The sequence below is a fragment of the Lagopus leucura genome, unplaced genomic scaffold, assembly GCF_019238085.1.
Source record: "Lagopus leucura isolate 7727_CA_CO unplaced genomic scaffold, USGS_WTPT01 Super-Scaffold_100037, whole genome shotgun sequence".
Taxonomy (NCBI): Eukaryota; Metazoa; Chordata; class Aves; order Galliformes; family Phasianidae; genus Lagopus; species Lagopus leucura.
The window spans coordinates 3,211,770-3,223,659 of NW_024962286.1; the positions used below are offsets into that span (position 1 = coordinate 3,211,770).

At 49.0% G+C, this 11,890-nt stretch overlaps 1 protein-coding gene across 1 annotated transcript; it reads left to right on the forward strand.

The window, feature by feature from the left end:
* The first annotated feature begins 2,802 nt into the window (after window positions 1–2,802).
* On the forward strand, window positions 2,803–11,887 carry GPR157 (G protein-coupled receptor 157). The gene is made up of 5 exons (XM_042883052.1): window positions 2,803–3,184; window positions 7,888–8,101; window positions 9,072–9,266; window positions 9,677–9,940; window positions 11,145–11,887. The coding sequence occupies exons 1-4, from the start codon at window positions 2,808–2,810 to the stop codon at window positions 9,896–9,898; spliced, it is 1,008 nt and encodes a 335-aa protein (XP_042738986.1). The 5' UTR covers window positions 2,803–2,807; the 3' UTR covers window positions 9,899–9,940; window positions 11,145–11,887.
* The last annotated feature ends 3 nt before the right edge of the window (window positions 11,888–11,890 follow it).

Below are 11,890 nucleotides of genomic sequence, written 5' to 3' on the forward strand. Positions count from 1 at the left end.
TGTTGCAGCTCTGTTGCAGAGGGGATGGAGCACCATGACTTCACATACAGCATTTGTTGATCACCAGAGGGGTGGGAAGCAGGAGAATGGTGGTGTTAACCTGGAAGTAGCAGCAGCAGAGGAGGTCAGTCTTGCATAATTGGGATAAAATGGGAATTCACATAGCGTTTGTTAATTCCAGGAGTCCTAAAATTAATTCAAAGGAACTTGCTAGAGCTGCCATTTGGGGGCGCAGTTCTCCTGTAGCTCTGTTAAGGTTGTTCCTTCCAAGAGGGTCACCTGTGCACACAAACACTGCCTTCCTGCGCAAGGAGTCAGGGCACACAGCACAGGTGGCTGTGGAGCTCCTCACTGCTGTATGTTCTGTGTACTTCTACACGTATTGCAATCTTGGTTCCAACAGAACTGTATATAACAGCTTCCCACTGTGCCCAGCTTCCAGCATGACCTTACACGTGTGAATGCAGAGCTGTTTGTCCCCAGCATTTGCCAAGTAAAACCCTTCAAATCTCTGAAAGCTGCTTTTTCATCTCCCAAGAAGAGCTGCATGAGAGCTGGCTGCAATGTCCACTTGTTTGGCTGTGCCTTGTTGGTAAGTGTTCTAAACAGCTACATCTCCTTCATCTGGAAGTTCTGCAGACTTTTTACTTGAGTCTTTTAAAGCTGAAGAAGCTGTGCTCTGATCATCATCTCTGGTCATTCTGGAGTTTCTTGAGCAGCCCTGAGTGTTTTCCATGAAGCCTGCAGTGAAACCCTGGGCTCTGCTTTGCTGCCAGCTCTGCTGGGGCGGCTGCTGCTGCGGGATGTGGCAGCCTGGAGCGGCAGTGACCCCTCGCGGGCAGAGGGATTGGGTTGGGAGGTGCGCAGCTGTAAGCGATGCTAAGTCTCTTCCTTGCACGTTTGTTCTCTGAAGCTGTGATGCAGTGTCCCAAGTATCCAGAGCAATCGTGTCTCTCAGCCCTTGGTGAACGCAGAGTTGGTGTACAGCTGTGTCGGAGGAGCTGGAAAGAACCCAAGACTTCTGCTCAGGTACTTTTCCCATAGTCTCTATCTTCAACAAAAGCTGTCTCGTCTTACTGGCACCAAGCTAGGAGAGATGCACAGTGCTGTGATCTCAGCCCCTAGATGATGATTGAAAGCTCTGAGTCATGCATGTGCAAATGACAGAAATCTTTAAGAAATGATCTGCCTTCTATTACTCAGTTTTGAAGCACTAACTCTGCATGCCCTGCTACTGAGTGATGCCTTGTGTGCACAAATTAACTGTCTTCCTCCTAGAAAATCAGAAGAGATGCAGCAAATCTCCTGTGCCTGTGCTGTGAATTTCTGATTGCTGAGGGCAAAATGCATCTCTCAGTAAAACAGGACAAAATCAGAATTTGCATTTCCAATTTAATTGTCAGATTCCAATTTAAATGTCAGATATTCCCTTCTGTATGATTTTAAAAGTTTAGATCAGGTCATGAGTTGTGGGAATGAATTATCTTGCAGAACTTCTGAATGAGGCTGTATTGTAGAGCTACATCCATCACCCCAAAAACCCAATGCTCAGAAGCAGGGGCTGAAGATGGAGTGATCTATCTGGATGTTTGCTATGGGAGTGCCTTGTTTCTTTGGTGCTGTGAAAGTGGAGGAAGGAAAACCAAACAAAAAGGAGGAAGCAAAAAAAAATATGTAAGAGCAATCACTGGGAATGCAGCACTGACAAAATTTTGTCATGTGTTGTGTTTTTTTTTTAGGGTCAGATGGTAGCTAAAGAAAGTCTGGAATAGCATTTAGTGAGAGCTTTGGTGTCAGACTGTGCTCAGGGGAAAAGTGAGTCTGTGTTGCTGCAAGTTCCTTTTCCAATGGAGATCATGCAGAGGGCGTCAGGCTCCAAAATACATTTCTTCTAAATGTGGGAGCCTGTTTGATAGCAGAGTGCTAAAGGTGAAAAATGTATGCAGGAAGATCTTCAGGAGGAAGGAAAGCACGTGGCAGGTGCATTGAGGCAACCAGAGGCATGTCAAGCCTGTGTGGAGCAGAGCTTGGCCTTCTAATAACCTGCAGCAAAGTGCTGGTGCAGCTTTTCCTTGGATGTGGATCTGGAGCAGAAGCAATGGGTTTGGACAGTGCAGGAAAATGCCAATAGTGCAAAAAATGATAATCATAAAAAAAGAAAGCAGTTCACTCGTAGTTACCCTGAAAAACTCGGATGTAAAGTTCTTAATGCAGAACTGGTCAAAATACAAGAAATAAAACGTTGCGGAGCCCCTTCTAAGTTTGGAAGATGGGGATGTAAAACTGAAAGCGCTCTGTGGCAGAAAGCAATATGCAAATGCTGAACTTGTTTTGGAAGATCTTTCTGTCAGAGATGGATGTGCCTGGTGGATGGGTTCTCGTTGCTGAGAGAAGCCGGGGGGAGGTGAGACATCAGGTTCTACGGGTCATAATAAACCGCGTTAAAATTAGCGCTGGGGTGCTCTGCCGCTCTCCAGAAAAGGATTAAGCCGTGTTAGGGAGCGAGGCACAGAGCAGTACCGATCCCCGCTGGAACCCAAGCTGAAATCGAGGGAATCGAGGAAGGCTTCGAGGCGATGGTTTGTTGCGGTCGATCCGGGTGGGCGCATCGCAGAACCGCCCCTCGCCCCGTGCAGCGGGCGCTGCCGTGGGCTCTGTATGAACGAAACGAGCCGGCTGCGGGCTTCCCGGGGGCGGGGCGGGCCGCTCCGCCGCTCCCGGCCCTCCTCCGGCCCTCCTCCCTCCCTCTCCGCCGCCCTCCTCCCTCTCTTTCCCGCACTGCCCGCCGCCCGCCGCCGCAGCCCGGCATGCCCCAGCCGCTGCCCCCCACTCAGCTGTACGCGGCGGAGCGGGCGGCGGTGCTGACCTCGTGCGTGCTGTCGTCGCTGGGCTCCGGGCTCCTGGTGGGCACCCACGCCCTGTGGCCGGAGCTGCGGACCCGTCCCCGGGAGCTCCTGCTCTACCTCTCGTTGGCCGACCTCCTCTCCGCCCTCTCTTATTTCTACGGGGTGCTGCAGGACTTCGACAGGACCTCGTGGGACTGCGTGCTGCAGGGCGCCCTGTCCACCTTCTCCAACACCAGCTCCTTCTTCTGGACCGTGGCCATTGCCCTCTACCTCTATGTCACCATTGTGAGGGGCTCGCCCACGGGTGCGGGTTTGCTCTGCTGCTTCCACATCGTGAGGTGGGTGCTGTGGGTCCTGCGGGCCCCTGCTCACTCTTGAGGGATATGGTGCCTTCCTCGAATTCCTTTGGAATGTGGGGTTTGCTGCTTCCCAACTAACCCACCCTGCTTATTCCCCACTGCAGCATCCAAGGGAAGACGTGGAGACGTTCAAATAGTTGGCTTAAAGGCACACAGAAGCGTGACGGCGACTCAAAATCCTGGCTTCTTCCCTTCCGCTGCCTCCTCTCACATCCCAGCAATCACACCCCAAACTTATTTGCAATCCCTGCTCTGCTTGAGCTCCGTTTCCCAGATTTCCCTCATAGGCAGTCTGTCAGTCTGTCTGTCTCCCCATCCCCAGGCAATTGCTGTAACCCAGCACTACTGGGAGAGCATCAGCCATGAGCAGCATGCTGCAAGGAGAGCATGGAAGGTTGTTTTGGCACATTTGATTGAAAGCACACAAAGCAGCCCACAGTGGAGCTCGGTGTCTTGGTTTCTGCTGTTCAGAGAGCTGATTTTCCACATCGTGTTTAGTAAAAGCCTTCATTATGCAATTTAAGCTTGGGTAATCATGTGCTACCTCTGCGCTGAGCAAAACAGTGATCCCTCAGTGCTCTGTGCTGCCAGGCTTTTGCACTACGTTGTGTGAGGAATGATTGGGTTTAAAGGAGAAGAAAAAAAGCATCAGATTAAGGAAAGCAGTGCATTTTCTTTGGTCTGCTTCTCAATGGATATCACCTTTTATTTTCAACTGCATTGCTTGGGAGCTGATGGGATTAGAGTTGAGTCCTGGTAAAGGTGGGCCAGTGCAAGACAGCAAGGCGAGGTGGGAATCTGGGAGGAAAGGTTGAATTCTGCCCTTCCTGTTGCCATCACTGCTTGTTGGTGAGGTGTGCATGTGGGGAAGCCCAAGGTGCTTTCATGTTGACATCTAATTTTCTTTCTGCTCATCACTCACTGTGTGAACTTGGTTGATGCTTAAACTTCTCCCTCTGGTTTAATGTCGCTCAGCATCTTTGGGCTTCTTGGTGAGTTTCCAGGTTTGCCTTCAGATCTTCATGGTAAAAATAAAATGCCATCTTCAGCTGAAGGTATTATTCAGCTCTGCTTGCTCCGTTCAGAAGGCAGCATCCATAGCTTTCATGTAAGCCCTATTAACAGGTTTTGCTTCGTAAGTAACTCACTTTCTGCACAGAGCTGATGTTTGGAGCATCTTCCTGCCTTATGATGTGTGAAAAGCAGAGAAAACCATCACAGGCTTGTCCTCTTCCCATCACCTCCTGATTCATCCTCCTTCCCCTTCCCTGTATTTCCATCACTACCTGAGAACTTGGCCATAAACACAAAATCTGGGCATGGTGTGTGATGGGGGCTGCCCCCACACGTTCCAGTGCTTCAGAATGCAGCCAGGAGGATTCTGTGGTTATGGCTGGAAAATCTTGTTGTCTCACTTTGCAGGTTGCCAGAGCAGTCACACAGCAACCATTGTGTGAAGAGCTGTGCTGAGACACACGCCTGGGAGGGATGGGAGGCAGGACAGGATTCTGTTGGATGTGAGCTTCTCAGTCCTCACCAGCAGTTACTCACTGGGCGTTTGTAGCAATGAGTGTGTGTCAGACACTGGGCATAACCAAGCACTTTGCTCTTAGAGCTGGGCAGAGCCAGCTAAACATCTGCTGGAAGTCAATACCTGGAATTTTTGTAGGGAAATTAGCACGTTGCTAGGATGAAACCTGATCAACAGGTTTGTTCCTTGCTGAGTCAAGTCATGGTAATGCATTCGCCTCTCGTAGAGCCACACAGGGCAACTGCAGGCTTCACTTTGGTTTTAAATTTGTGTTGAGCTCAGATGAGCTTTGAAAACAAGTTTGCAGTCTGCTTTGAAAATATTCATAATACTTGTAAGGTGCAAACTGTGGGGTCCAGAGGGTAAGTTTCCAGGCAGCCTCACTTGTTCTGGTTTCTGAATCTCAAAGCACCACTTGGTTGGGTAAAGGTTTCTTTGCTGTGAGAGCACCTGATCCAAACTGAGCATGAGGAGAGGAGCAGATCACACCTTGGGACTGCTGCTGGCTTTGTAGCAATTGCTGTTGACCTCTGAAGTGTCTGTGCTTTGTGATAGGACTCCGTTTATAAACATTGAGAGAGTACATAGGACTCTTTTTGGGTCTGAGACCTCAGAGGGCTGTTTCTGTCCCTATGTCTTGCCTCAGGTGCAGAGATCTCTTGGTGGTTCTGTCTTTTAGTTTATAAAAGCTGTAGCTCAGTGCTAAAGCCAGCTGAAGGGAGGCTGCCTGGTGCACTGCTGACGGCTTCTAACAGCTCTCAAAAGAGCCTGCTTGATATCAGCAGGTGGTACTTTGGTACCCAGTTAATGTTTGGGTTGGAAAAATGCAGAAATTGGAGCAGGTTTGGTCTGCAGTTGTGTTTACAGCATGTGCCTGAACCTCCTGAGCTGGGCTTGGATCTCTGGAAGCTGACTTTTCTCTCTTGGAGAACAAAAACTCCGCTCCCCTGCGGGAAGTGCCTGCATGTTGCTGTAGGATCTGACCTGTGCTGGCTGACAGCAGCAAATCTTTCCTGCATGCAAGAGCCAATGGTGGGGGAGAGAAAAATAAAAAGCACCTGTCCAGAGTAAATCAAAATGTGGTGTTCAGCAATCTGACCCCAGACATGCTGAGGGCAAGAAAACCAGCAGGCTTTAAGCCATGAGCAGCTGCCATGTAAGGGTTCTTGTCTTAACTTGCATGAATGCAGTGCTTGTTAATCTGGAATGAGATGCTGGATTGTATGTGTTTGTATTAATAGATGTGGGGTGCTGCATGAGGGAAATGGGTGCTGCTGTGTCTGCCTTGGGGATGGAGTTGCAACCTGTTTTCCCTTTTATCTCCCACACTGACGGCATTTAGGTCTCAGGCCCAGCATATATAATTACCGTCAGAGGCTCAAAGCAGAGTTTCTGCCTCTTTGTGCTGTCTTGGATCCTTTTAATTCCAGTCTTCAAGCATACTTTGGGTGTGTGTGTTGTGTACAGATCTGATTCTGCTAGATCAGTATGAAGCGCTGGTATTTTCCAGTATTAGTAAGCTGTTCTCTAGGGGTTCTTAAGAAAAACCTAATCATGAGTCTGTTCTCCTTTCTACTTTGCTAAGTCATTTCCAAATAAGCTGGAGATAAAGAAGTTCCTTGAAATGTCTGATTTTTCTCTAGAGTCCTTCTAACTTCCCTTTCAGTTTGTCATCCTTTGTACTTGTGATAGCCTTCTGATCCCAATATGCTGCTGCAGTGATAATGGAAGCACAAATCACGCTCCTGATGTATGGCAATTCTCCATTTTCCTTATACTGGTTGGACACTTGATTTCTGGTGGTTTTTTTCAGACCCTCACTGGCTGGTGAGGTCTGCTGTTCCATACTGTAGCCTCTTAATGCATCTATATGTCCTCACACTGCTCTCTTTTACGTTTATACTTAATAATTTGACCCACTTTTATCTTCCTATATCATTCTCTTTCATTTTCAGGTCACTGTAAAGATAATTATTTAAGCAAATTAGTTTCTTAATGCATTTCTTTTTTCCTTCATGCATCTGGAGAGACTGGGAGGACCATGCTGGAAGCTCAGTCTATGCTCTCTGAAGCGTTTCTCACCCATTGATAAACTGTGCCTTGTAAGCCTCTGCAGAAGCTTTTTGGGAGGGTGAATATGGGAAGGGCAGGAGGTGTGCTCAGCTGAGAGCAGGCCAGTGTTACAGCCATGAGGTGATGTGAGCTGTAATGGGCCAGGGCAGGACTGTGAAGTCCTGGGTATTCACAGCAGCTGGAAAAGGGCTTGGGTGTTTTACATTTGGCTTTGGGAAATCTTTCAAGTGTTTGCTTATGGCTTCTTGTGGGCAGCCCGAGATGCTGAGCGAATTAACCATGTGTGTCAGCACTGTTACTGTTCTGCTAAATGCTTCCCTGTACTATCATCTGCTGTCAGGAAAGAAGCTGAAGTCAAAACACAGCTCCAAATAATGTTGAACTAGCTCCTCTTGGCTTAATTACTTCAAATCCTGTTACTAGTGCTTTCCCTAACAAGCAATTCTCCCTTTGTCCTTCAGAAACTATTATTTTGCTGTCAAAGTGTCAACTATGTTCCCTTTAAAGCCAACAAAAAAATCAATACACCACTACCATCACCAAATATTGCAGAAATGACGGAATAAAATGGTAGATTTCTTTGTCACCTGCGCCAAGCATCACTTAGGAACCAATGCAGGATTTGACTGCTTATGTTTTGAGAGCTGTGAGTGGGCCAGCTTGCTCCTGCACTGCTGGGTCCTGCAGGATGATCACGTTACACCATGCTCTGGTTTGCTGAGTCTTGGAGCCACCCCAGAAGGGGATGGGAGCAGTGGACGGGGTGTCTCGTGTCTTGCTGCACCCTGACTGCTTGCTGCACAGGCCAGGTTCTGGTTCTGGTCCTCATTGTGGAACATCATTATGTTTCTTTCCTTTGTGTGTCCTCTGGGATGAGAACCCAGGTTCCTACAGTGGATTTGAAATGGGACTGCATGGGCTTGCATTCCTCATGAATGTGCTGTCAAATACTTGCTTGCTTACTTGCTTGCCACTTCCCTTAGGCCTGATGCAGGTGTGTTGGTGCTCTGTCCTAGATTGTGTGGGGACTGCACTGAGTGTGTCCTCAGCATGACCCTGCTGCTTGTTCTTTCCACAGCTGGGGAGTCCCCCTTGCCATTACGATTGCAGCTGTGGCTCTGAAGAAAATAGGCTACGATGCTTCCAATGTTTCTGTGGGCTGGTGTTGGGTCAACTTGGATGCAGAGGATCGAGTGCTGTGGATGCTGCTGACGGGGAAAGTTTGGGAGTTACTGGCCTATGTGACTTTGCCTGTGCTCTATATCCTCATCAAAAGGCACATTAATAGAGCGGTGAGTGCTTTGCTGCTTGCAGCTCGGGTTACAGGCTTGTTATGTGATTGTATCCTCCGGTGCTCTGAACCTTTTGCTGTGTTTTAGCAGCTATATGGACAGGAATTGCTTCATACACTGCTGAAATACATCCCCTGCTGATTCAGCAGCCGGTAGCATCGTTACGCAGTGACTTTGCTCCAGAAGAATGTGAAAGCCTCTTGAAAACCTAAGGGGCTATGGAATGAAATGTGAATCCTGCAGTGGGAATCGGAACTGTGTGAAGGACAACATTCTAATCAGTCATCCATACAGTTCCACTTGCACCAAGCCCTAGCCTTACCTAACCAAACAAAAAAACATCAAAATCAGATGTACTGAAAAATGTTGCCAGTGCACACCTTCTTGATGTGGTGAAGCCATAGCAGTGATAAAACGGACAAACACAGCTCTGGTTAGGTAGGATCCCCCTGACAAGCTCTAGGACCACCGTAGTCCTGAACTTTTCCAGGGGAGCTGGGGCAGATTTGCTCATGCCTGTCACCGCCAGCAGACACAAAGCAGACAGGACTCAATGTTCCAGCAGCTGTCGAAGATAGCCATGTGACTGCCTGGAAAGCTGATCCTCACCAGCAAGGCTCACCCTCCTGCCCTGCCAGGGACATGCTCTGCTCTCCCTTTCGCACTCCCCATCTGACCCTGGTGGGAGCAGCGCTGAGAGCCACTCTCAGTGATCATAGCAGGGTCTGAGCAGCTGCACAGAGGGCCTTCTGGACTGGAGAAGCCTTTTCCTGTGAGGAGAACATGCTCTTAAGGAAGAGCAGTACCAGCCAGAACTGGGTTTGGGCTCTATTAATGGGTTTTACAGGGGTGGTTCTGGCACAACCTGAGAAATGGTGAGAGTGCTGCTGTAGGGGTGGCATACAATATGCACACAAGGGGCTTTCCACTTTTTGTTCACGTTTCTGTCTCTCTTCCATCTCCACAAAAGCATGCAGCTCTCTTAGAGTATCGTCCCATTCTCTCAAGTGCACCTGCTCTTCAGCCATGGACTTCCACAGCAGACAAGAAGTTGATTCTCATCCCTGTCATCTTCATCATCCTCCGCGTCTGGAGCACTGTGCGCTTCATTCTGACGCTCTGCAACTCCCCTGCAGTGCAAAATTCAGTCCTGGTTGTCCTGCATGTAAGTATTGTCGAGACAATTCATGTGAAGGAAAATCTTGGAGGGGAATAAATCCCTGTTGCTCTTAATACACGCTTTGTGCCAGGATGCAGCAATGGCTGGCAGGAGCGTCTGCTCTGGGATGCTCAGCAGTGCTGTTCCAGCATCATCTAGTGGGCACTGAGTGTAGCTGCAAGCGGTGTGGCTGCTGCCAGGAGAAGGGAAGCAGACTGAGAGCAGCAGCACTGGATGCTCGTCCTGCAGCAGTCCGTGCTGCTTTTGGATGCAAGGCTGTAGTTTCCTTGATGTTTTCCTCTTGTAGTTTGAAGTTGCTGACTCACAGTACTGCAGCTGGTCTGCCCAGACATGCACTCTTCTCTTGGAAGTGCCAGTAGGAATAGCACTGCTTAATTCCTTTCTTGCCCTTGCAGGGAATTGGAAACACGTTTCAAGGAGGTGCCAACTGTATTATGTTTGTCCTCTGCACGCGTGTGGTCCGAGCTCGGCTGCTGTCCTCCATTTGCTGTTGTCACCACGATGATGTGGGTTGGCCTTGGCGAAGCCCGAGCAGCAGCCGGCAGCACGCAGACCCTGCTAAGAGTGAGGATGTGCCAGACCCCGAGCAGACGAAGCCCCTGCTGCCCAGAACCTGAACCTCATCTGCCCATGTCTTGACACTGATTCCATCCTGCTGGGTAACCTGCCTGTGCACTGCTTCACGATCCAATGCAAGGGGTTGGGAAACAGCAGTTGGCAGAGGGAGAAAAAGGGACTGTGGGACTGCTCTTGAACTCACATGCCGTGCATGAATCTCTTCTCTACTATACAGTTGAGATGTATTTAGTGCCCCAAGTGTGGTAATGCAATGCCTTTACTGTAACAGGGAGGCAGAGGATCAGTGACTCCTCTAAAGCTTATGTAGGAAGTGTGCAGAAACAGAAACCTGGCAGCAGTTCTTTGTGGTTTCAGGTACATAGATCGATGCTGTGTGATGCCCTTGCGTTGGTAAGCATTAAGCTGGGCTGGGCTGCCCAGACTCATAGAGAGAAGGCTGAAGGCTCCCAGCTCTGTAAGCCATCCTCTCACATACTCCTATTTCTGTTACTTCTAGACCACAAAACCTAGAGGAAAGCAAGAAGGCAGATTTTTAATGAAAAAAAAAAAAACAACCAAAAACAACACAGAATTGTTTGTATTTTCTGTAGCAAACATTTGCAGAAAGAGCAGCAGGCTCATGAACTGCCTGGGGAGAGAGGGCAGCTGTCAGGCTCCCGCTGCTCCCAACACCCAACTGTTCAAACTCTACTCTTGTTAGCTTAATTTTAGTTATGTTAACAACATGCAGAACAGCTGAATGATACAGTGAGCTCATGGGAGTAGGCTAGTCTCTTATTCTGAGTGAAAACTTAGCATTCTCTTGATTAAGACATGAATGTATTTAAGCCCTCTTGTACATCAGCCAGGGAAAGAGATGCAGCCAACAGAGAAGCTCCTCCTGGTGTCTTTAGTTTATCATTGAAGCTGATCACAGCAAAGCACGGTGGTGGGATGGAGGGGGAAGTTTGGTGAGGAAGGTCTGGAGGTGGAATTGTGGATATACTTGGCTGTTCCTGTCAGATGCCCTTTGGTTCTAACTGCACAGGCAGGGAAGGGGCTGGGGCAATGTCCCCTGCGTCAGGAGCCCATGAAGATGACTTAGATCTTCCATCAAACCTGGACTGGAGCAGTTCTGTTCTCAGCTAGTTGTGAAGGTGGCTGAGCTTGGGGAACCTGGCTGTGCTTTAGGAATGGATCCTCCATACCTGTTTTCAGCTGCTGCAGGGGATGCCCCTCGAGTTCCAGCCTGTTGTCCTGGCTCAGGTGAAGTGCTGGGTTTTAACTGTTCTTCATTTCGTGTAGGTGTGGGATCATCCCCGAGCCCCACAGGGGGAGCTAAAGCCTGGGGAAAAGCACTGCTGGAGCGGCTGAGTACAGTGAAGATGTCCCACTCCTGTGGGTTCTGATCCCTGCTGCTGCAGTCTTGGACTTTGCTCAGGATCCTCTGGAAGATACTTTGTGGCTCCCTCCAGCTTCCTGGTTTTTCTTCCCTCCTTCTCCTCTCGTTCCACCATACATCTTAAATTGTTTGGAGTTTGGCTTTTCAGTCTGACAGGACAAATGTGTTGTGAGTTCTGGGGTGAATGAATGTGGGTGTAGGGGAACTTTAGTTGCTGCTGAATAGGACTGCCCTGGGTGTGAGTTCCAGTCCTCATGTGTGAGCTCTGCTGGGGAGCTCTGGCCTGGCTCACACTCTTCACTTGAACATGGACAGACATTGGTTTGTGGTGGAGATGGATGGTTCCTCTTCATGCTTTGTTCCTCCTTCTCAGTGGCCACGGGTTGTTGCCAGGGTTTGTGGTGGCTGCATGCTTACTGCCTGCTGGGGATGTCTGAACTCTGGGGGCATCTGGGTGTCTTCTCACAGCAGGGAGGGTGCATCTGCTGTGCTCTGTTCTTGGCATGTGGGTGCCGGATCAGAGCTGGGAAGGGTCAGCTTGTTGTTTGCTGTTTGCAGGTGCTGTTTGAACCTATTGACAACTCCTTGTGTTTTTTTAAAATATTTTCTCCAACTTCTACAAAATAAAGTTGTGTTTCTTTACCAAGGT